General features: G+C 43.2%; 2 protein-coding genes across 7 annotated transcripts; one reads left to right on the top strand and one right to left on the bottom strand.

Annotated features, from left to right (window-relative positions):
- Positions 1-232: 232 nt before the first annotated feature.
- LOC110497389 (centrosomal protein of 44 kDa) lies at positions 233-11,641 on the bottom strand. 4 transcript variants are annotated; one of them, XR_016488672.1, is made up of 11 exons: positions 11,033-11,631; positions 10,680-10,778; positions 6,603-6,750; positions 2,577-2,723; positions 2,278-2,373; positions 1,932-2,078; positions 1,595-1,834; positions 1,246-1,312; positions 992-1,110; positions 485-522; positions 233-358 (listed from the first exon to the last, which is right to left on the bottom strand). XR_016488672.1 is itself a non-coding variant. In XM_021573472.3 (11 exons), the coding sequence occupies exons 2-11, from the start codon at positions 10,769-10,771 to the stop codon at positions 310-312; spliced, it is 1,119 nt and encodes a 372-aa protein (XP_021429147.3). In that variant the 5' UTR covers positions 10,772-10,778; positions 11,347-11,641; the 3' UTR covers positions 233-309. The 4 variants fall into 4 exon arrangements, 2 of the variants coding, with proteins under 2 accessions (XP_021429147.3, XP_021429146.3); XR_016488673.1 differs by having other exon boundaries at positions 11,347-11,620; XM_021573472.3 differs by having other exon boundaries at positions 1,595-1,810; positions 11,347-11,641.
- On the top strand, positions 10,698-24,445 carry LOC110497390 (F-box only protein 8). Of its 3 annotated transcripts, XM_090209579.1 has the most exons (7): positions 11,654-11,955; positions 14,585-15,590; positions 15,699-16,096; positions 17,502-17,628; positions 18,256-18,374; positions 18,487-18,683; positions 21,648-24,445. In XM_090209579.1, the coding sequence occupies exons 3-7, from the start codon at positions 15,708-15,710 to the stop codon at positions 21,833-21,835; spliced, it is 1,020 nt and encodes a 339-aa protein (XP_090065705.1). In that variant the 5' UTR covers positions 11,654-11,955; positions 14,585-15,590; positions 15,699-15,707; the 3' UTR covers positions 21,836-24,445. The 3 variants fall into 3 exon arrangements, with proteins under 3 accessions (XP_036810213.2, XP_090065705.1, XP_021429148.2); XM_036954318.2 differs by lacking the exons at positions 11,654-11,955; positions 14,585-15,590 and adding an exon at positions 10,698-10,802; XM_021573473.3 differs by lacking the exon at positions 14,585-15,590.
- Positions 24,446-24,612: the final 167 nt, after the last annotated feature.

The following is a 24,612-nucleotide window of genomic DNA, read 5'->3' as shown; positions in this document are numbered from 1 at the left end:
AGCTGTCATCAAGGCAAAGGGTGGCTACTTTGAAGAATCTAAAATATATTTTGATTTGTTTAACACTTTGGTTACTACATGATTCCATATGTGTTATTTCATAGTCTTGATGTCTTCACTATTATTCTACAATGTAGAAAATAGTAAAAACTAAGAAAAACCCTTTAATGAGTAGGTGTGTCCAAACTTTTGACTGCTACTCTATATAATGGATTGTGAACACAAGTCAATATTTGTCCATGATTCCTTTATTCATCACTCGCATACTAATCCAGAGATCAATTACAAAAATACATATTAAGTCTGAATTTACATTGAGGGTTCTATACTTCTTAAAAGGCTGGAAGTGTCTTTCATCCTAAAACAAAGGAGAAGAACAAAACCTAATGAAGTTAAACATAAATGCAGTATTATTTTATATACAGTAGATGGTGTATTGGCCTTGGTTAAAAGCGGGAACACAACATAGATCTACAGTACTTACATGTTGGCTATCCTTTCCAATCTCTCTTTCATATTGTCCTATAGAAAATGAGTCAAGAATGAATGAAAAACAAAGGGATTGATTTCATCCGTATTGTGGAAGATCCACGTAAAAATAAAGGTAATTTTCAGCACATGCAGAGTTTACCGTGAACAAAGTCTCCTCGAACATTGCATTTCAAATCGACCTATAACGTGGATCTTTCACGATGCAACTGATTGAATCCAGCCCAAATATAAAAATACTGTATATAGCAGCTCACCACCTGGTAGCCTAGCAGTTAAGAGAATTGGGTCAGTAACCGAAAGGTTGCTGGTTCCAATCCCTGAGCCGAAAAGGTGGAAAAATCTGCATTTCTGCCCTTGTGCTTCCTAAGTGGACAGTTTGATTTCACAGAAGTGAGATTGACTTGGAGTTACATTGTGTTGTTTAAGTGTTCCCTTTAGTTTTTTAGAGCAGTATGTATACACACACACACACACACACATTTGTAATATCTGCCATTACCTCTGGGGGTGCCGTTGTCACACAGGGGCTGATGGGATAGCTAGCAGAAGGGGTGGAGGACTGAGGACGCTCACAGCCAGAGTTGTGTAGGAGGCTCTCTGGAGGACTGGGTCTTGACTCTGTATGGGTATGTGAGCATCAGTTGAACTTTTATCACACTGGGAATTTGATCTTTCTATTACTGTATTTCAGTTGTTGTATACGATGGCCTCATCAATATCTAAGATACTTTTATTGTCAAAATCAGTTCAAACCCGTGACTTCTGTTGCATTATCCGCCACGTGATGACTCCAACCTCCATTGATAAGTGACAACGACTCCTAGAGGGGAAAAAAAACAACCTTGAAAGCTGTACATTTTTGCATCTTTAATCAGCAAACAGAGATACAGTAGACATTCTGGAATGGACTGACATCATTAGTTCAACATCTGCTTCTACTTGTCATTGGATAGAGGTAGGGAGAGTTCTTTAGAAGAGTCTCCAGATCGGACAGATGTGGTGTAGAGATCCCTTCCTACCTGGGCCATGGCTGACACACATGCAGACACACAGTATCCAAGAATCCCTTTGCAGTGGATAGGGACACATACAAAGAGCCTACCTGGGCCGTGGCTGTGGAGAGGGTCAGTCTGGTCTCCAGCAGTAGCACTCTGCTCTCCAGGTTCTCCCACTGGTGCTTGTCTATAGTGATCCTCCCGGCCGAGGCCTTCTCTAGAAGCTCCAGCCTCTGCTCCAGGGCCGAGAGCCCCCCCAGCCGGGTCTGGACCTGCAACAGCTGGGCCTCCAGCACTGCCAGCCTCCCCTCCACCACCAGGTCCTGGAAGGGTGGTCACAATCCAGTCTGTGTGTGTGTGTGTCACTTTAGTGATGTGTGTTACAGAGAGAAAGGCTGTGTGTGTGTCTGTGCTTATATTGTGGAGAAGTATGCTGGTACTCACTGTTTGAGGGACTGTAGGTGCTTGGTTCTGGACCTCCTCCAGTCCCAGCCCCTCCTCCTCTTCCTCTTCAATATCTGAGGTTCTACTAGAGGAGCGCCAGGAGTCACCACCAATGTGTCTCTCCACTAGTGGCCTGCTTAGGGACAACTGTGGGAAAGAACCATCTCACCTAGTCATGTTAAGGCCGGGCCATGTACTCATGCAGCGTCACAATGGACTATTTTGTCATTTTAAAATGTTTTCTTTAACCTTTACTTAACTAGGCTAGCTCAGGCCTCTTTGATAAAGTGTAGAGAGCTGAACAGGTCTGTTGGTCTACACTGTCATGTCCTTGGCAAAGACTTACTTTGGTGGCCATGGGGTTCATTGTTTCAGCCTGAAATGGGAGAGCCTCACTTTTGGAGTCTGAACTCGAGGCCTGAAAACGCGGTCTCGGCTTTGGCTGCAACACACACAGATGCAATACATGAACTTTTTCTTTTACCAGGTAGGCTACTGAGAACACATTCTCTACTACAATACAGACATGGTCTGATCAAGAGGGTGCAATAGTTAATTTAACCGTGAATACCGTGTCATCATTATCATGTCATTTGATGACCCGCTTTTCTCGAGGCTCGTCAAAGCTGAGGGAGACAGACTGACCTTGTTGCCTTTGCTGAGCTCTTTGTGTTTCTGCAGGGCGAAGGCGATGACATCACAGAGGATGCAGGTCTTTCTTTCTGCAAAGCCAAACTGGAGGAACTGCTGCTTGGTCAGGACGGGTTTGTAGTGGAAGAGATCCCGCAGTACCTAGATGTGGGTGAACAATAGACAGTATGACTGACACACACACACGGCTGAATTGTCCCTGCTGAAAAAAAATTCTAATCAAAAATACACCATGTTTTCTTAATTCAAACAGTAAAAAATGCGAAGATCAAAACAATATTCATTGAATTGTCATTGAAGATCACATTGCAAAGTATCTGGTACAGGGGTTTTAGGGGGCCACATTCGTTCTTCAAGAAGGTCCAGAGGGTCACACTGAAAATGTGTTCATTTCTTCACCATCAAAACGTGCAAAGAAATTGTCCTGTAATCCAATGCTTTTGCAATTTTCGATGCTACCTGACTGTCTAGGTTTCATTTGAATGATTATTAGTAAGCTGGACACAGTCAAGAAACAGTATAAATATAGATCCATGATATTTTCTACACGGTTTCCATTTGGTTGTAATCACTTTAAAAGTATATGGAGTTTGTTTTCCCTTCCAAAATATGACGTGCATCCCTTCCCTCAATAAACTTAATTCACGTGAAAGGGGAATAATAGGAGCTGGAACACATATGACAAATCCAAATATTCTACTGATAATTGTAAAACTCACTATAGTTGACACGAGTTCAGGGAAAGATGGCAGTAGGTATGACAGGTCACCCGAGCAAATGGCTTGTCTCCTCTCTGCATTTCTTCTGTATGAAATGCTGCTGGTGTGTCAGCCCAATCGGTCTCCCATATTTGTGTGTGTGTGTGTGTGTGTGTGTGCCAGCCAGGCGAAGCAGTGACTGGGAGCCAGCCATCGCACAGAGGGTCTCGCTCTTCCTTGTCCTTTTCGGTCTCCCTCTCCTCTCTCGCGAAAATGAACCGATGCTGTGAGAGGCAGATAGCTCGCCTGCGGCCTCAGCGCTCAGAGAACAGAAGAGGGGATTCTGATCCGAGATGAGAACATGGACCAACATGGAGTTCCTGTGTTCACCGCAGGAATCAGGATTTCATGTAAGCCTTTATAAAACATAATTGCTCAAGGACGCTGTGCTGCCGACCACCGGTTGCCAGCTGGAAGGAAACACCAGAGTGTGTGTTAAATAAAGATGCTGCAGATCAGGACCCGCTCAGTGAAAACCCTTCTGGTTCTGATAGCAGGGTTAACAGAGGCTATAGTACAGCCTCAACAAAAAGACTGAAAAACCCCTGATGCATGTACACAAGTCATTCCTTCCAAGTCCTCGGTTGGTTGTGATGAGAGAGGAGCTGTAATATTAGAACGTGAGATGAAGGAAATGGCTTAGCCTTGACCTGACCAAGCACAATATCATGAAAAAAGGAATTCCGACAGTGGAGGCCTATACCATTTCCCATAGATAAGAATGAATGGAATTCCTAGACTACTTTAAGACTCCATTCATGTCATTTGAGCACCACAGGAATGAAAAGGAATCCCACATGCAGCCTACCTTTCACTTCTACAGAGGAAATCCTGCACTGTTTCAAAAGGACTTTATTGGTAGTGAGTGATGCAATGCCAATGTCTTCCATGTGTGTGTATTAGGGGGAGATATTGCGGTTCAGCTCAAGCTTGGAGGGGTTAAACCACAGCAGAGTGTCTCGGTAGACACCCGTTGGCCTCAGGAGACCCCGAGGAATAAACTGAAGTCACAGTGTGCCTGTGAGGAAACAACAGGAAACACTTTGCCATTTTGAACCATTACGACGATAACTGTGAGAGGGGATCTAGAGGGGAGTCCCTGCTATTGGGAGAAACTGTTCCGTGTTAGGGAGACGACACTGCATGGAGCCACATGGGGAGAGCGGTGGTGGGGAAAAGTGGAAAAGTAGGACCCAGGAAAGATCCCAGCACGCAGTGAATGAACAGAGCGTTAAATCATGGGGAGGGCATGAAGGAACGAGCCTGGGAGATAATACAGTCAACTGGGGAGTGATGCCAATGTGTTTCTCAAACGGGTAGGTCTAGGTCAGGATGTGGGATTGCTGCAGGGGGGGGCGGTGATACATTCGAAAACATGATTTCATCACAAAAGATGTTTGTTTAAAACACAGTGTTCTAGTATTACGCTCAGCGTCTTCTTCCTACCATACTAATGGAGACCTATGGAGTAAAATCCCTCCACTGTGCATGATGATCCTTAAATGCTAAGGCTATGTCACAGAAACATGTTAACCTGCAATACCAGTCAAAAGTTTGGACACACCTACTCATTCAAGGGTTTTTCTTAGTTTTTACTATTTTCTACAATGTAGAATAATAGTCAAGACATCAAAACTATGAAATAACACATATGGAATCATGTAGTAACCAATGTAGATTTTATATTTGACATTTTTCAAAGTAGCTACCCTTTGCCTTAATGAGAGCTTTGCACACTCTTGGCATGCGTTTGAGCCAATCAGTAGTGTTGTGACAAGGTAGGGTTGGTATACAGAAGATTTGATAAAAGTCCATATTATGGAAATAACAGCTCAAATAGGCAAAGAGAAATGACAGTACATCATTACTTTAAGACATGAAGGTCAGTCAATCTGGAAAAATTGAAGAACTTCGAACGTTTCTTCAAGTGGAGTCGCAGAAACAATTAAGCACTATGATGAAACTGGCTCTCATGAGGACCGCCACAGGAAAGGAAGACCCAGAATTACCTCTGCTGCAGAGGATAAGTTCATTAGAGTTTACCAGCCATGGGCCTCCCGAGTGGCGCAGTGGTCTAAGGCAGTGCATCGCAGCCACTAGAGATTCTGGGTTCAAGTCCATGGGTTTGGCCAGCAGGGACGTCCTTGTCCCATCGCGCACTAGCGACTCCTGTGGCAGGCCGGGCGCAGTGCACGCTGACACCAGGTGTACGGTGTTTCTTCCGACACATTAGAGCGGCTGGTTTCCGGGTTAAGTGGGCATCGTCTCAAAGAAGCAGTGCGGCTTGGTTGGGTTTTGGAGGACGCACGGCTCTCGACCATCGCCTCTCTCGTATGGGATGGGATAGTTGGATACCACGAAATTGGGGAGGGAAAAAAGGGTGTAGAAAACACACTACAAAAGGAAAACAATAATAAGAAGAGACTTGCTTGAGCCAAGAAACAACCAATGGACATTAGACCGGTGGAAATCTGTCCTTTGGTCTGATGAGTCCAAATTTGATATTTTTGGTTCCAACCGCCGTGTTTGTGAGACACAGAGTAGGTGAACGGATAATCTCCGGATGCTTGGTTCCCACCGTGAAGCATGGAGGAGGTGCGATGGTGCTTTGCTGGTGACACTGTCAGTGATTTATTTAGAATTCAAGGCACACTTAACCAGCATGGCTACCACAGCATTCTGCAGTGATACGCCATCCCGTCTGGTTTGGGCTTAGTGGGACTATAATTTGTTTTTCAACAGGACAATTACCCAACACACCTCCAGGCTGTGTAAGCGCTATTTGACCAAGAAGGAGAGTGATGGAGTGCTGCATCAGATGACCTGGCCTCCACAATCCCCCGACCTCAACCCAATTGAAATGGTTTGGGCAGAGTTGGACAGCAGAGTGAAGGAAAAGCAGCCAACAAGTGCTCATCATGTGTGGGAACTCCTTCAAGACTGTTGGAAAAGCTTTACTCATGAAGCTGGTTGAGAGAACGTTAAGAGTGTGCAAAGCTGTCATCAAGGCTAAGGGTGGCTACTTTGAAGAATCTAAAATATATTTTGATTTGTTTAACACTCTTTTGGTTACTACATTATTCCATGTGTGTTATTTCATAGTTTTGATGTCTTCACTATTATTCTACAATGTGGAAAATAGTCAAAATAAAGAACACCCTTGAATGAGTAGGTGTCCAAACTTTTGACAGGTACTGTACACCATTATCCTTAATATATTTATTTTTTTAAAGAACAAAATACAATCAATGTGTGGATTTACCTTGTAGATGCATTCGATAAAACGTAGGTCGTTCTTCCCAGTGAGTTCCACTCCGAAGCCCACCAGGTGTTCAGCAAGGTGTGGTGAATAGGAGATGAATGCATAACTCACTATGGGGAGAAAGGCAGAAGGATCCCCTTTGGCCAAGCTGTAGAGATAAAGCATAGATTGTGTTTTACAATGTGTACAACTGTTTTCATACGTATTAGTATCATTTAGGCCTAAAAATATATGACGATAATGCTCTGTTCAGACAGGTAGACCAATTTGTCAACAAAAAATGTTTTTTTGACCAATCAGATCAGCTCTGATAAAGATCTGATGTGATTGGTCAAGACCAATTAGTGGAAAAAAATATGAGAATAGGGCTGCCTGTCTAAACGCAGCCCAACACACATTTTGACATCAATGGAACCCAAACGAGTTCGATTTTTAAAAAAAGAAAAAAAATGGCCAACCTTTTGTCTCCTGATTTAAATTGTCTCACATCCACAGAAAATTGTATTTGAGCCACATCATTTTTTAAATTCCCCACAAGCATATTGTGTTTGATGCTCTTCACTTCAAAAGGAATCACTGCTTCCCTGCTCATCAGATGTGCAGACTGGGGGTCCTCGTCAGAGGGGCACCCACGGCTGGTTAATGTAAAGCATGTTTACAAACCGAGTTATCGTCGAGCAGGGCTCCGTACAACCCCCTCTGCCGCCTGCCGGAGACTTCAAAACAAACCCAAACCATGAACTGTACCCGTGGCTACAGCCCCAATCTGGATGTTTATAGGACTACAGATGTTTAGTCTGTCTTCCAGCCAAATCATTTAGTCTTCATCACAAATAGCACCCTATATAGTGCACTTTTTTAATTTTTTTTAAACAGAGCCAATAGCACGCAAGAGTAGTGCACTATCTGGGGGATAGGGTCCCATATGGGACACATTCAGTCTCGTGACCTTATCCTACACTACAGAGCAGGTTTGCCTATAGCACGCAAGAACATCATACAGACTGTTGATAATATTCATTCTAGCCTAAATTGTCATTCTTAATTCATCACAAGTTCCATATGTCATCACACTTGAAATGTGTTGGCACTTTCAAGCCAAATACAGTGTAATGGACAAAGGCCATAGAAATCAGTGACCCCACAACCTGGATAAAGACCTGGTCAGATATGCCCATCATAACAACGGGATCATCGGAAATTTGGCTCATGGTGGAACAAAATGTTAAATCATGAGAAATGCTACCATATGCACACCTGCCTCTCCTTCAAGGTCTCGTCTGCCCAAAACATTCTTAGATACTGCATGGATGGTTAATATGTAGAATATTTGTAGAATAATAGTGAAGAAATCAAAACTATGACATAACACATATGGAATCATGTAGTAACCAAAAAAAAAAAGTGTTAAACAAATCAAAATATTTCTTATATTTGAGATTCTTCAAAGTAGCCACCCTTTGCCTTGAGGACAGCTTTGCACACTCATGGCATTCTCGCAACCAGCTTCACCTGGAATGCTTTTCCAACAGTCTTGAAGGAGTTCCCACATATGCTGAGCACTTGTTGGCTGCTTTTCCTTCACTCTGCAGTCCAACTCATCCCAAACCATCTCAATTGGGTTGAGGTCAGGTGATTGTGGAGGCCAGGTCATCTGATGCAGCGCTCCATCACCCTCCTTCTTGGTCAAATAGCCCTTACACAGCATGGAGGTGTTTTGGGTTATTGTCCTGTTGAAAAACAAATGATAGTCCCACTAAGCCCAAACCAGATGGGATGTTGCGTTATACTGATGGCAGAGTCTATGGACCCTGCCTGGTGTCAACAGCACAGGCTGGTTGCAGTGGTGTACCGCCGTCCAATCTGCAGCAACAGCATGACGCAATCGCGTCAGCATGTACCAACATCAATGTGTAACGTTTCCGACTTGTAGAATCCACGCCCCGAAGAATTCAGCGTATTCTGGAGGCAAGAGGGGGTCCGACCCAGTACTAGACGGGTGTAGCTAATAAACTGCCCGGGGAGTGAGTATGTACAGTGCCTTCGGAAAGTATTCAGACCCCTTGACTTTTTCCACGTTATTACGTTACAGCCTTATTCCAAAATGGATTAAATAAAAAAACTTCTCAGAAATCTACATACAATACCCCATAATGACAAAGCAAAATGTAGAAATGTTTGCGAATTTATTCAAAATAAATAACAGAAATACCTTATTTACATACTGTAAGTATTCAGACCCTTTGCTATGAGACTTGAAATTGAGCTCAGGTGCATCCTGTTTCCATCGATCACCCTTGATGTTTCTACAACTTGATTGGAGTCCACCTGTGGTAAATTCAATTGATTGGACATGATTTGGAAAGGCACACACCTGCCTATATACGGTCCCACAGTTGACAGTCCATGTCAGAGCAAAAACGAAGCAATGAGGTCGAAGAGATTTTCCTTAGAACGCCGAGACAGGATTGTGTCGAGGCACAGATCTGGGGAATGGTACCAAAAAAATGTCTGCAGCATTTAAGGTCCACAAGAACACAATGGCCTCCATCATTCCTAAATGGAAAAAGTTTCGAATCACCAAGACTGTTCCTAGAGCTGGCCGCCAAGCCAAACTGAGCAATCTGTGAAGAAGGGCCTTGGTCAGGGAGGTGACAAAGAACCCGATGGTCACTGACAGATGGGAGAATCTTCCAGAAGGACAACCATCTCTGCAGCACTCCACCAATCAAACATATTTCAGTTCCTTTTAACAGGGTATGTTAGTAGGTGCGTGGCGCACCAGTTTTTGTTAAGGACTACAACACTGCTGGGTTTTTCACACTCAACAGTTTCCTGTGTGTATCAAGACAGGTCCTCCACCCAAAGGATTTGAAATTTGGAAAAAACTGTGGGAAGCATTGGAGTCAACATGGACCAGCATCCCTGTGAAACGCTTGACACCTTGTAGAGTCATGCCCCGATGAATTGAGGCTCTGAGGGCAACTCAGTATTAAGAAGGTTTTCTTAATGTTTGGTATAGTATTGGGACAGTGGCACATGTTGTTTTGGCTCTGTACTCCAATACTTAGGATTTGACTATGAAGTTAAAATGCAGACTGTTTGCAGTTTTAATTTGAGGGTCATTTCATAGAGACCCCCATTTCAGGGGACCAAAAGTATTTTAGACAAATTAACTTGTGTGTATTAAAGTAGTCAAAAGTTTAGTATTTGATCCCATATTCCTAGCGTGCAATGATTATATCAAGCTTGTGACTCTACAAACTTGTTGGATGCATTTGCTGTTTGTTTTGGTTGTGTTTCAGATTATTTTGTGCCCAATAGAAATTAATGGTAAATAATGTATTGTGTCATTTGAGTCAATTTTACTGTAAGTAAAAATATACTATGCTTCTAAAAACACATACATGCATGTGGACGCTACAATGATTACAGATAGTCCTGAATGAATTGTAAATAATGATGATGAGCGAGAAAGTTAGACTCACAAATATCATACCCCAAGACATACTAACCTCTCCCATTAGAATAACAGGGGAGATTAGCATTTGGGGGTTGTATGATATTTGTGCATCTTACTTTCTCACTCATCATTATTCACAATTCATTCAGATCTATCTAATAATGACAGCAAAAATGGAGGGACTATGTACAGAAAGTGTTGTCATTTCTAAATGGTTCATACCCTCAAATTAAAGCTGACAGTCTGCACTTTAAACTCAATCATTGTATCATTTCAAATCCAAAGTGTCTTGGAATACCTGATGGTCAAATCAGGTGCTGGAGTACAAAGCTAAACAACAACAAAAATGGTCACTGCCCCAATACGTTTGGAGCTCACTATATATCAGAATGGGGGAATTTATGGGGGATGTATATCTCCAATGTAAGCAAGTAAAAGTGACACCAATATTCATACATCTCCTGCACTGCAACTAAGACTGAATAGTGGAGCCATCATGTGGCCATCAACTGAACAAACACAACACAGGTGCCGACAGATTGTATAAACTGGCTCCTTCCCTCAAAAAGTTTGGGAACGTGGCACAATTTTTATCCATGACCTAGCTAACATACCCATTATAGTCGACCTCTCTTGGGTACTTCAATGCCCGTAGTTGAGCATCCAGCTTCCGAAGACATCCTTTCAAATCACCGGTTGACATCATTGCGGACCTTGAAGATGCAAATGACAGACAGGTAACGTTACCACAACAATTCTTCCATTAACTCTTTTACAATGAATGGATAAAACACAATCTAGCTAACTAACATAAACAATATAGCTATGTAACGTTACATGTTGGCTAGCTACCAACACAGCTTGCCAGCAAGTTACTTGCTATGTTATAGGCGAACGTTAGTTTTTGTTGAGGTGACTCGTTGTTGCAGTTACTGAAACATACCACGCACAAAATATAATAAATTACCTTATATTTAAGTAGAAGGGCTTGCCAAATTCGCTAGCTAGCTGGACGTGTATTTAGTTTGTTTTGCCCGGGTAAATAACATAATTGCCGCGATTGGTTGCCATGATAAGTGAATCAGAAAAACTAGAAGGAAGATTCATAAGAGCACATTCGTAACTAGATGACGGTAAAAGTTGTTTGTAGACTTCTGGTTTTAATGTCCATGGTAAACTGACGACGACTTATGAAACAAGCTGAACTAACTAAATCCATGTAAAAACCTCGTCTTTACTGTCTCTATTTGAAAGCAAAACATAATTATTCTGGTTAGCTACCTGTAATGTGTTAGAAGAAACAAAGCAATGCACTGCAGATTTTTTTGTAAAAAAAGTCAAATGGATTTCATTAGATTCGTTAGACTGCTCTGTTGTAGGCCGACCTTTTTACTAGAATAATAGTTTTTTAAACAAAAATTAAAATATTGTAATGAAACAGCAGGGAGCAGGTCTCGAACCGTCGACCTTCGAGCCCCAGGTCCGGCGCGCTATCGACTGTGCCGCAAAAGCATGCTCTTGGGTCGTTACACTATCATAGTTAAGTACCAATCACAATCGTTAGATGGATTTACTCAGTTACGGCTACGTCATTTCCACCAATAACACGCGAAACGTCAAACCAGACAACAGTGCGTGTAAAAAGAGGAGGGCGAAATGAGGAGTTGAAGAAGCCTTATATTGAGTGATAGGGGCAGATTAGGCCTGTTGTCACTTTGAGAGCAGGTTTTCTCTACAACAGCGACGAGAGTGGGTGTTTTTGGCCAGCATTTAACGGAGATGGGAGCATCTGGTTGCCGGTAGAAGACCCAAAACTATTCCCACCGAAGTTGTTTACGTTCTGGACTGTGTATACGTCGCGGCGGCGGTACAATCTTCCATACAAGTCAGGTAGGTGGCGCTGGTTAGGATGGTCTGTAATTGACAAGACGAGCCTCCCCAATGGCTGGTTGGCTTGTATAATTAATTATATTGAAGAAAGGCGAGGGCTTTAGGTCAATCTAGCTTGATAGTGACATTATCTATCAGTTGCCGAACATAACTTCAAGTTTGACGTTGTTTCCAGCAAGACGCTGAACGTGTTTCCAGCCCACTACTGTCTGACAGTTTATCCAATTACTGAATTAGGCAAACGTCAGACGATGGGGCACATAACTCTAGTGCTTGACAGAGTATGGTCCCTCCGTTTACCAAGAGACTTCTTACATGACTACAGGTATGCATGAATGTCCTTCTCACTAGCGAAACGTTTGTTAAAGATTGTACATTCAGTAGGCAGCTGATCAGAATGATTTCTCAGAATCTGTATGCTGCGTCACTTTATTGACTGTACACAGACCATTGGGTACAACATTCTCCGTACACGTAGGCTACCACCTGTTTTTCCATCACGAATAAGTCAAAACCCACTGTAGATAGTTGCTCATTTTAAACTCAAATTATATGTTTGCGATCACCAGATTCAGTTAAAACACCCCCAAACCCACCTAATTTGAATGCCCCACCCCATGAACCAACTACCAATGTAGACCAACCATATGCCTGTCCTGTGCATTCGCAATAAATCAATTCAGCCAATGTGATCACACCATGCACTGTGCTTTCTCTCCTTTTAAATGAGTGCAAGTTTTTTTTTTTTTTTTTTACTACTGAATTATTTGCTTAAAATAATGCTTAAAATAATTGACTAGCAAGCTAGGCTGTCATAAGTATGACAGTAAGACATCAATCCACATTTGAACAAATACACCCTTAGGTCAGTTGAACTAATCCAAACCGTTTAGGCTATGTATCTAGATCTAGTCTAAGCCTACATGTCTAGAAACATCTATGACCTACAGTAACCCTCTCACCATATAACCAGTAGACTCGTGTCAACTTTAAAGATGCAACATGCAGAAATAGCTCTGCCTTTTCCTGGTTGCTAGAATTCTAATAAGTGTGCCTAATTTCAGTTTGTGACAAAATAATCCGTCTGTGTGGAGAATCATTGTACCGTCTAAACCGCTGTGAAATATATTTTACATATCCAAAAATAGTGTTTTCAGCTGTTTGAAGCTTGTGTACAAAAGTAAAATATGCAAAAAAAAATAAACATAACGGGAATCATGGACATATCTTACAAAGAACATACCTACCACTTTTTAGACTTGCTTTCAATGAGACTGACATATCTAGAACACACATTTCTTTGGATTTGGTCAGCTTGCCCAAAATGTTACATATTGTAGCATTAAGACATTCCCCAGTGTGTTTTTTGAGCAGCCTACAGTCGTAATGCTCCAGCAGCAAGCAGGGAATGCTGAATAACAAGTGCAATGGCATTGCAGCAATGGAGCGACAAGCAGCCTAGGAGCATGCCCACATCACATGGGAAACCAGAGAATTGAGAACATGTGAGGAATTCCGAGCAGTGGTTAGGCTAAATGGGCTGGAATTGAGATTCAGCTGTAGTGACAGGGATGGAAGATTCTAGCCTGATCCCAGATGTGTTTGGGCTGTCTTAACAATCACCACAGGAGTTGGCAAGATGGCACAAACAAATCTGAGACCAGGCTATGATTCAGCTCTGAACCATTCTAAGATGCTATTACACGAGAGAAGAGTGTCTGTAGTGTAAACTGTCTGACATGTTATTTGTCACATGCCGACTAGGTGTAGTGAAATGCTTACTCACAAGCTCTTTCCGAACAATGCAAGTTAAATGAGAAAAAAGGGGAAACAAACGTGACAAAAACACAAGAATTAGAAATTAAGCTACAAACCCATTCACTGACACTGACTGACAGGGGAGTCGGAGAGAGTTGAATGCATATCACCTAGCGGGTTAACTGAGGCTACTTCTGGTTTATAATATAATACCACGTCAATCTGTGTTGTGGATGGGGGGGGGTTTTCCTGGAGAAAAAACAGGGCCATAGCTGGCATGATGGAGGGTAAGTGATAGCAGGCTAAATGGTTTAGGCCTTGCCTCAGTTGCACTGTCCCCTGTCTGATGGGGTAAAGGTTTAGATGGCTATAAATGGAAGGGGTAAGATAGTTGTTCCTGGCCAAAGGATTATAAGGGTAAAGATGGAGAGAGCAGGCTTGATGCATATAGTAACTACACTGAACCAAAATATAAACGCAACATGTAAATTGTTGGTCCCACGTTCCATGAGCTGAAATACAAGATCCCAGACATTTTCCATATGCACAAAAAGCTTATTTATTTGACATTTTGTGCACAAATGTGTTTACATCCCCGTTAGTGAGCATTTATCCTTTGCCAAGATAATTAATCCACCTGACAGATGTGGCATGTCAAGAAGATGATTAAAGAGCATGATCATTACACAGGTGCACCTTGTGCTTGGTACAATAAAAGGCATTTATAAAATGTGCAGTTTTGTCACATCACAATAACACAGATGTCTCAAGTTGAGGGAGCGTGCAATTGGCATGCTGACTGCAGGAATATCCACAAGAGTTGTTGTCAGAGAATTTAATGTTATTTTCTGTACCTCCAACGTTGTTTTAGAGAATTTGGCAGTACGTCCATCCGGCCTCACAACCACAGACCACGTGTAACCACGCCAGCCCAGGACCTCCACATCCAGCCTTCTTCACCTGCGGGATAGAAACTTAGGAGTATTTCTGTCTGTAATAAAGCCCTTTTGTGGGGAAAAACATGTTCTGATTGGCCTGGTCTGGCTCCCCAGTGGGTGGGCTTGTGCCCACCCATGGCTGCACTGCTGCCCAATCATGTGAAATCCATAGATTAGGGCCTAATTTATTAATTAAATTTGACTAATTTCATTATGAACTGTAACTCAGTAAAATCGTTAATTGTTGCATTTTTATTTTTGTTCAGTATATTTCGAAATAGCTTGTTGTGCAAAGTCACATTAGAATCTGCCTCGACCCCTTACAGAGACTGTTCCAGAGTGCACTTTCAGGAAGCAATTGCTTTAATTTGATTGGGCTAATGTATGCGAGATGACACATGAAAGCAGAGGCCATCATTGAAATGTTTCTGCGGACAAACAGCTAGGGTCTGAATCCAGGTTAAATTGACCCTTCACAGATGTTTCTCTATTTTGTGACAACCGCTGAGCCCTTCAGTGACTCATCATAGCAGGGTAACTCCAAGATAGATATGCCTACCATCAGCTGTTGCCATGCCAGTGACAAAAGTAACCAGGAAGTAATCCAGTTTCCCAAACATTTAAACAAGATAGCACGATGGACTCCGTTTTTATATTGGATTGTTAAAATAGGACTTTGGCTCAATCAAATGTAATTTACATTAGCAGATGTCACAGAGGGCTATACAGAAACGCAGCCTAAAACCCCAAACAGCAAGCAATACAGATGTGCACAGGAAAAACTCCCTAGAAAGGCAGGAACCTAGGAAGAAACCTAGAGAGGAATCAGGCTCTGAGTGGTGGCCAGTCCTCTTCTGGCTGTGCCGGGTGGAGATTATAAGAGTACATGGCTATTTAAGGCCAGATTGGATGGCCAGGAATTTCCCAATTTAATGCCTAGTAAGTAGATCACTGAGCTACTTCTGTTTGATATTCCTCATGAGGGAACCTATTCCCTATGTGACGCATGCAGACTGTGCTGCCTGTGTTGTCTTGCCTATACACCAGATCCTGCAGATGGGTCAGGGGCTGTGGAGGGTGGCCAGGAACCAGCAGCTGCAGCAGGAGTACGGAGAGCACTGGGACGCTGGACCTGGCCTTGACGGAGATCCCCAGGATTTGGGGATGGAGATGGGGGCTAACCCAGGCCAGGCTCCCCCCTCCCCCGTGGTGGGCGACCTGCCACCTCACCCCCACCCGCGGCGCCACCCCCAGCACTGCCAAGGGGCAGACATCTACCAGCTGCTGCGTGCCCGCCGAGGGAAGGAGCAGCAGGGTTTCATAGACCTGGAGATGCTTCCTCCAGAGCTCAGCATCACCATCCTGTCCTACCTGAACGCTACAGACCTCTGTCTGGCATCCTGCGTGTGGCAGGACCTGGGCCACGACGAGTACCTCTGGCAGGGGTGAGTAGTAGACTGACAGGGTCTGTGGAAGGGAGGCAGGGGTGAGTAGTAGACTGACAGGGTCTGTGGAAGGGAGGCAGGGGTGAGTAGTAGACTGACAGGGTCTGTGGAAGGGAGGCAGGGGTGAGTAGTAGACTGACAGGGTCTGTGGAAGGGAGGCAGGGGTGAGTAGTAGACTGACTGGGTCTGTGGAAGGGAGGCAGGGGTGAGTAGTAGACTGACTGGGTCTGTGGAAGGGAGGCAGGGGTGAGTAGTAGACTGACTGGGTCTGTGGAAGGGAGGCAGGGGTGAGTAGTAGACTGACAAGGTCTGTGGAAGGGAGGCAGGGGTAAGTAGTAGACTGACAGGGTCTGTGGAAGGGAGGCAGGGGTGAGTAGTAGACTGACAGGGTCTGTGGAAGGGAGGCAGGGGTGAGTAGTAGACTGACAGGGTCTGTGGAAGGGAGGCAGGGGTGAGTAGTAGACTGACAGGGTATGTGGAAGGGAGGCAGGGGTGAGTAGTAGACTGACAGGGTCTGTGGAAGAGAGGCAGGGGTGAGTAGTAGACTGACAGGGTCTGTGGAAGGGAGGCAGGGGTGAGTAGTGGACTGACACGGTCTGTGGAAGGGAGGCAGGGGTGAGTAGTAGACTGACAGGGTCTGTGGAAGGGAGGCAGGGGTGAGTAGTGGACTGACACGGTCTGTGGAAGGGAGGCAGGGGTGAGTAGTAGACTGACAGGGTATGTGGAAGGGAGGCAGGGGTGAGTAGTAGACTGACAGGGTCTGTGGAAGAGAGGCAGGGGTGAGTAGTGGACTGACACGGTCTGTGGAAGGGAGGCAGGGGTGAGTAGTAGACTGACAGGGTCTGTGGAAGGGAGGCAGGGGTGAGTAGTAGACTGACACGGTCTGTGGAAGGGAGGCAGGGGTGAGTAGTAGACTGACAGGGTCTGTGGAAGGGAGGCAGGGGTGAGTAGTAGACTGACAGGGTCTGTGGAAGGGAGGCAGGGGTGAGTATAGTTAGAGGGCGTTCAGAATTAATTATTCAAAAATAATGTCACTAATTGGTATTTTGACCAAATAAGATCAGCTTTAAAAAATGTGAAAAGTTCTGATGTTATTGGTCAAAAGACAAATTATTGGACAAAAGATCAGAATTGGGCTCCCTGTGTGAACGCGGACAATGAGAAGTGCGCTACAGGACCTGATATGCCATTACAGATTAATCTGTTTTTAATTGTCCACAAATCATTCAAATGGTGCTTGCCACTAGTAGGTATACCATTTACCATGTTCTGTGGGACAATGTGCTTTTTTAATGGTTCGAAGAGTTGATTAGGTGATCATGTTTCTAATCGCAAGTCCTCCCTTTTTCTCTGTCGCTCGCTTGTTCCCTGACTTGCTCGCTCTCTCTCTCTGGCTGTGCCCTAGTTTGTGTAAGTCCACATGGGGTCACTGTTCCATCTACAATAGAAGGCTTCCCTATGGCTTCTCATATAGAAGACTCTACATGATGCTAGATGAAGGCAGTCTGACGTTCAACGCTAACCATCAGGAGGTAAGTCATCTCTTTTGCACCTTTATCCCCAATACCTCGTTCTCTTTTTTAAAGCACCACTTCCCCACTGAAACACTCCGGTTTCCCGGACGTAGATAAAGCCGGCTAAATCTGTTTCCGGGAAATAGTTCCTTATATATAAGATTTGGCTAGATGTATACGGGCCAATTCGCTTTTTTTCACTGTATGTTATTGATTCTGCATAGATCAGCCTTCCTCACTATATGAAAACCACAAAAAAAATATGATTTTAGAAATAGTAAGTACACATCACACCCACCACACTTCAGCCCACCTTGAAGACAAATGACTACCAGCTAAATGACCTCTTTACTGCTGATGCATGCATTCTGAAAGACATCACAGCCTCGGAGGTCACTGCAGGTCAAAGCCTGGTTCCCTAGAATCTGTGGAACATTCTAATGGCGTTATTTGGTCTGTCTGTATCGCTAAGTGGATTAGGCTGACTATGGCCAGCCACTTAAAGGGCATGTGATAGCCCCACTGTGTGATGGACTGAGATGGTGTTGTCTGAGTCTCTTCTCTCTACTCTCCCCCTCTAATCCCTCTTTCTCTGTGTATGTTTCATGTTGATCCACTCTCTCTCTCTCTCTCTCTCTCCAATAGGGTATCAGTTACTTCATGTCCAAAGGCATACTGGTGGACCACCCCAAGGAGCTGGCCAAGTTCATCTTCTGCACTCGCATGCTCAACTGGAAGATGCTGAGGGTATACCTAGATGAGAGGTGGGTTTTCTTCATCGAATTTTCACTGGGCTTTTCTCTCATTTTCACTGGGCTTTTCTCTAATTCTCACTGGGCTTTTTTCTAATTCTTATTGGATTGTCTCTCATTGCAGGAGAGATGTGTTGGACGAGCTGGTCACGCTGCACAACTTCAGTAACCAGTTCCTGCCCAACGCACTGAGGGACTTCTTCAGACACATCCACGCCCCAGAGGAGAGGGGAGAATATCTGGAGACACTCATCACCAAGTTCTCCCACCGCTTCTGCGCCTGCAACCCTGTCCTGGTCCGGGACGTGGGTCTCAGCCCAGGTCAGTGCACTGCAGGGAGTTGCAGTTCTAATCTGCAGGGTGTTTAGGGAAGTCGGATGAGTGGAGGGGATTGTAGTTCTGGTGCACGTTATGTTAATTCAGCCTATGTGAGCGGAGGGAGTTGTAGTTCTACAGGATGTTTAGTTTAGTGGAGGGAATTGTAGTAATAAATTAATTCATGGGAATTGTAGTCCTGACAGGTTTTGAGTTGGAGACAAGATGTGTATGGGTGCTGGGGTTTTCTTCTTTTTTTTTGCCGATAATCTAGCCGTCTGCCCATGCTACAGAGTGCTATATCGGTCTGCTAATACAGGACTAGTAAAGGCCCAGAGCACTACTTTTGTAAGAGAAATATATATGGGCCTCCTGAGTGGCACAGCGCTAGAGATGGGTCACAAGGAGCGCTAGAGATGTCACTATAGACCCGGGTTTGATCCCGGGCTGTATCACAACCGGCCGTGATCGGGAGTCCCATAGAGCGGCACACAATTGTCCCAGTGTCGTCCGGGTTAGGGCAGGGTTTGGCCGTGGGTGGGGGGCTTTAATTGGCTCATCGCACTCTAGCGATTCCTTGTGGCGGGCCAGGCGCCTGCAGGTTGACCTCGGTCGTCAGTTGAACAGTGTTTCCTCCGACACATTGGTGCGGCTGGCTTCCAGGTTAAGGGGGCATGTGTTAAGAAGTGCGGTTAGTTGGGTCATTTTTCGGAGGACACGTGACTCGACCTTCGCCTCCCCAAGCCCATTGGCTAGTTGCAGCGACGAGACAAGATTGTAATTGGGGAAAAAAAGGGTGTAAAATACAAAAATATATACAGTCCAGTCGATAAATATTTGGACATTGACCATATTATTATTATTTTAGCTGTCTACAACAGCATATTGGAGTTGAAATTAAAGAATGAATATGAGCTTTAATTTGAGGGTATTTACATCCAAAATGGGTGAATGGTGTAGGAATATGTGGTCCCTCCATTTTGGCTGCTCAGCTGTTCCATGGCCAGGTGTGTGTTATTCCACCATTAGTTAATTTACAGTTTAGCAGATAAAAGGTCTCGAGTTGATTTCAAGTGTGACATTTGCATTTGGAATCGGTTGCTCCTTAACCCTCAATATGAAGTCCAAAAGAGCTGTCACTGCCAGTGAAGGAAGACAAAACAAACCCAGCAGAGAGAAACATTAGGTGTGGCCAAATCAACTATTTAGTACATTCTTAAAAGGAAAGAACACATTGTTGAGCTCAGGAACACCAAAAGGCCCGGAAGAACACCGGAAACAACCAAGCCCATATTATGGCAAGAATTTTAAGACCTGAAGGTCAGTCAGAGTGAAGGAAAAGCAGCCAACAAGTGCTCAGCATACGTGGAAACTCCTTCAAGACTCTTGGAAAAGCATTCCAGGTGACTACCTCGTGAAGCTGGTTGAGAATGCAAAGCTGTCATCAAGGCAAAGGCTTTGAAGAATCTAAAATATATTTGGATTTTTTTGGTTACTACGTGATTCCATGTGTGTTATTTCATAGTTTTGATGTCTTCACTATCATTCTACAATGTAGAAAATAGTAAAAATAACGAAAAACCCTTGAATGAGAAGGTGTGTCCAAACTTTTTACTGGTACTATATATTAATTCAGATTGATCAGGGGGTGCTTCAGCACCTGATAATTCCCGCGGCTATGGTAACCGAATGTTGTAGTACCGGCAACAGATGGATTCAACCAGTTTAGACGTAGGTCCGCTTTAGAGGACCAAGCCCAAGAAGACACAAGTACTGTAAAAGGCCCTTTACTCCACTAGGAGATAAAAGGAATCGGTGATGTCACTGTAAACACCTGACATCATGCGTCTGTGTCTGTCTGTCTGGCCTGTTCTGTTGACAGCGCTTGCAACCACCTGCCAGTTTCTGCCACAGTCGAACAACTCCTAACTCTGGGTCCACGCTCAACAAATCCCACAGGCTTTAGGTCTTCTCTCATCTGTTGATCTCCCCACAATGTCTCTAATTTACTAAGGGCTCTGGTGTTACACTTGACCCAAATTGTCCTGTCCTTGTTGAATGAATCAAATGTGTGAGAAATCTTTGTACTAACACTGTCATTGGTCCCTAAAGCCACAATAATCCCACAGGCTTAAAGTGTTAGGAGAGTGAGGGCAGCGCTCCAGCCAATCACAGGACAGTGTTGTAATAACATCTGGCGTGGTTCTCGGCCGTTCTGCGTCGTCCTGGAGGAGAAGCCGGCTGATTTATTATAAACTTACTGGCGATAGAATTGGCAGAGCAGTAAAGGAGGAGCGGAGATGTACGCTCTCACACTTTCTCTCGCTCTCTCCCACTCTAAAGAGACCCCCTGTTCAACCCCTCTTAGTCTGCCCAGAACCAGGGCTGATACCCACACTGTAAGGTCTGAGAATATGAGTCGACACGTCTCTTTCCTTCCCTGTTATGCGTCTTGTCTTAAAGGACTATTATTCACACTTCAGAATATGCTTCTTCTTTTTTTCTGAAGACACGTCATTCTGAAACTATTTTTCTATCAGCCCTTCTCTTGTTCTGATGCTCTTTTCTGGTCTTCCCTTCGCTCTGTCTCCCTGTCGTTTATTCTTAAACTCCCACCCACCCTCTCAGCCAAGTGATGACCACACAATGAACAGAGAAAGTATTGTTGGACAGAGAAAGACATCACCTAAAACATTGGGGCTGGCTAATATATTGAATACATGTATTTTACTAAGCAAGATAAAAAATATATATTTTGTTGGTGTGTGTGCCCTATCACCATTATTGATCTTAAGTCTAAACTAGTTTTTTAGGTAAACACCATCATTTTTATTTATTTATTTTTACTGGTACAATGCTCTTAACCGCTAGGCTAGCTGCCACCCCCACAGCTCCATATACAACTTTATCTTCATTGGATGCTGGGACTTGTTTGACCTCTCTCACATTCTGTCCATCTCTCCTCTCCAGATGCGGTGTATGTGCTCTGCTACTCGCTCATCCTGCTGTCTATAGACTTGACCAGCCCACACGTCAAGAACAAGATGTCCAAACGCGAGTTCATCCGCAACACGCGCCACGCTGCCCAGAACATCAGCGAGGACTTTGTCGGCCATCTTTACGACAACATCTATCTCATCGGCCACGTGGCGGCCTAACCGGGAAGTGACGAGGAGTGTAAGTCGGTGACTACACAAACCAGTGATTGCACTGATATAGGATACTACTTTGGACAATAGTTGTTGCTGGTCATTCTAAATATAGGTTCCTGTACTGCTAGCAATGATGCTTGTCTCCATACTGGGTGGGAGGCGATCTGTTCTCCGGCTGTAGAGCCAATGGAGACCAAGTAGCTTAGAGATTTGGCCCGCCCACATGAAGTGACAAGGCCTTAAACAGGCTAGACGTATATCCAGCACACAAGTAGCATACGAACATATAACCAACTACTTCCAGCTTAACCACGCAAAAGTGTAGCTCCAGTATGTTAACGAAGTCAAGAAGAAGTTAAACATATGCTATGAACAAGGACTGAATATTACTACAGCAACAATTAGCAGTTGTGGTTCACATTATGTTTTGTGAATTACTCTAACTATGAGTTTTGAGTTTAATATTCTGGTTTTCTTTTTTTAAATGAATGTTGTTTTTTGTTGGAATGTTTTTTACGATTAGAGGAACTTAAAATAATGACTAATGGGCTGGTAGAAACTCCACTGCATTTTTGTCCTTAACTTTGTGAGCTGGATTCAATTGGATGGAATGAATATGAATTTCCAAGAGGCACAACAATAATTAATCCAACCACATTTACAACATGGAATCCTTTTATTTTTTAGCAGAGAACTTCAAAGGACTATTTGCATCCATTCCAAAGTATTTTATGAGTTGTAAAGTAATTGCCATGGGTCATACTCTGAATTGATGTGTGTGGATGACTCGAATGTCCATGGGAATCTCAGAGAGTCCAATTTTGAGTTTGTAATGTGAACTCATCTACATGCATCTCAGCTGGGTCGTATTAATTAGTGTGCAAAATTGAAAACGTTTTTCGCCTACGGAAGACAAATGTTTCTTATTGGACAAGTCCAATTAGTTTCTCAATGTTGCAATCCATTTTCTTCTATTTGGCGCCTAATGAACACAACACTGGTAATACAGCTTTTGATTGCTGATGGAAAAATAGGTTTCAGAGTTGAGGACAATTGTTCAGTGAGTTTTTACCTCGGCCCAAGCTGGGATCGGTAATGTTGATAAATGAAGTTGTTAGTGTATCTGTTACTTTATCCTTTTGTGTTGACAGGCATTCTACCCCTTCAAAACAGGCTGGATCCCAAATGGCATCCTATTGCCTATGTGTTGCACTACAGTTGAACAGGGCCCATAGGGCTCGGGTCATAAGCAGTGCACTATATAGGGAATAGGGTGTCATTTGGGACACATTCAGGCACTGACTCTAGCACCGATGCCTGTGTTTACACAGGCAGCCCAATTCTGATTTACATTTTTTTCCACTCATTGGTCTTTGGACCAATGAAATCCGTTCTTTTCGCATCTAGATCTGATTTGTCAAAAGACCAATTAGTGAAGGAAAAAGATTAGAATTGGGCTGCCTGTGTAAACAGCCTAAGTGAAACCACAGATATGAACGTTAATCTTTCCCACCATCCCTTGTGGACTACATTTATCTTGTGATTTGTTTTGTGTGTGTGACTCTGGACTGATGCCTCTATCATGTTTAAATCTTCCTGTCAATCTCTATTCTATGACTGCAACCTCACTCTTTCTCTCCCTAACTCTCCCCAGTGACTCTAAGGGCTTGATTCTATTTGCTACAAATGTCCAGAAATATGTCATCTAGATCAGACATACCTCTCTGACATGTAGAATAAGGAATCATGTCCGCTTTATTTGTGACATTTCTATATGCAGTGTTCAGTAGATTGCACGCGACCCAGGACTACAAGATTGTTTCTTTTAATGATTACTAACTAGTGAGCACTTTAACCAGGGGGTGTTTTCTCTTCACACTGCTGTCTTCTGAATCATATATATATATATATATATATATATATATATATATATATATATATATATATATATATATATATATATATATAAAATCACACTTTAGTTCTCACATATCTGAAGGACTGTTTGTTTTCTATCTGTTGTCTTAGCCATGCAGTCTTTATTATTAGTTATAGTGCCAATAAACAAAATGTTGAAAATGACAACCAAACTGGCATGTGAACCTGAGCAGAATAACTACTGTGATAAATTATTGCATACAATTGATTAAAACCCAGATTTTATTTTATTTGCACATGTATAGAGATTTATATTTTAAAAAAATATTTTATTTTTATGTATTTTAACAACAAAAAATGTTTCTCGCATAAGTAGACCTGTTTTTGCACTGACATTTTGTATGAGCACTGGACTGCATGCAGAGAACTGAGTCTTTGCACAGTTAATGTTCTCCACTACCATGATGAATTTAAATTTAAGTGATTTGAGATTATTATTGTAATGTTTATGAAATGTTAATTACACTGAGTTTAACAGCAGCAAATGACAGTACAGACGTTTCCTTTTCTTCAATTCCATGTACATTTTAGTTTCCGGTGTGGATTTATGGATTGAGATTTTTAGACGATTCCTGTTTCAACAGCCTAACAAAAACCATGTACATCTGAGATAGGTTGCTGAATGACAACACTGAAAATAAAACATGTCTAGATTGTATACAAATAAAACTGAGAAAATATTCCCCTTGTGTTGATCTGTGACTATTTCTACAGTGATCATAATGTTTCTATATTCAAAAGTTTTGATATTCAAGATCGTGACCATTACTGATTCACCCTTTGACTATGTACGCTATATTTACGAATTAAGTCCCCTATATACACACCTCTCAAACACGGCTCTC

This window comes from Oncorhynchus mykiss, chromosome 19 (genome assembly GCF_057628025.1).
Source record: "Oncorhynchus mykiss isolate SJ-2025 chromosome 19, ASM5762802v1, whole genome shotgun sequence".
NCBI lineage: Eukaryota > Metazoa > Chordata > Actinopteri > Salmoniformes > Salmonidae > Oncorhynchus > Oncorhynchus mykiss.
Note: the sequence above shows the minus strand (reverse complement) of the source record. Positions and strands in the feature narration are given on the sequence as shown.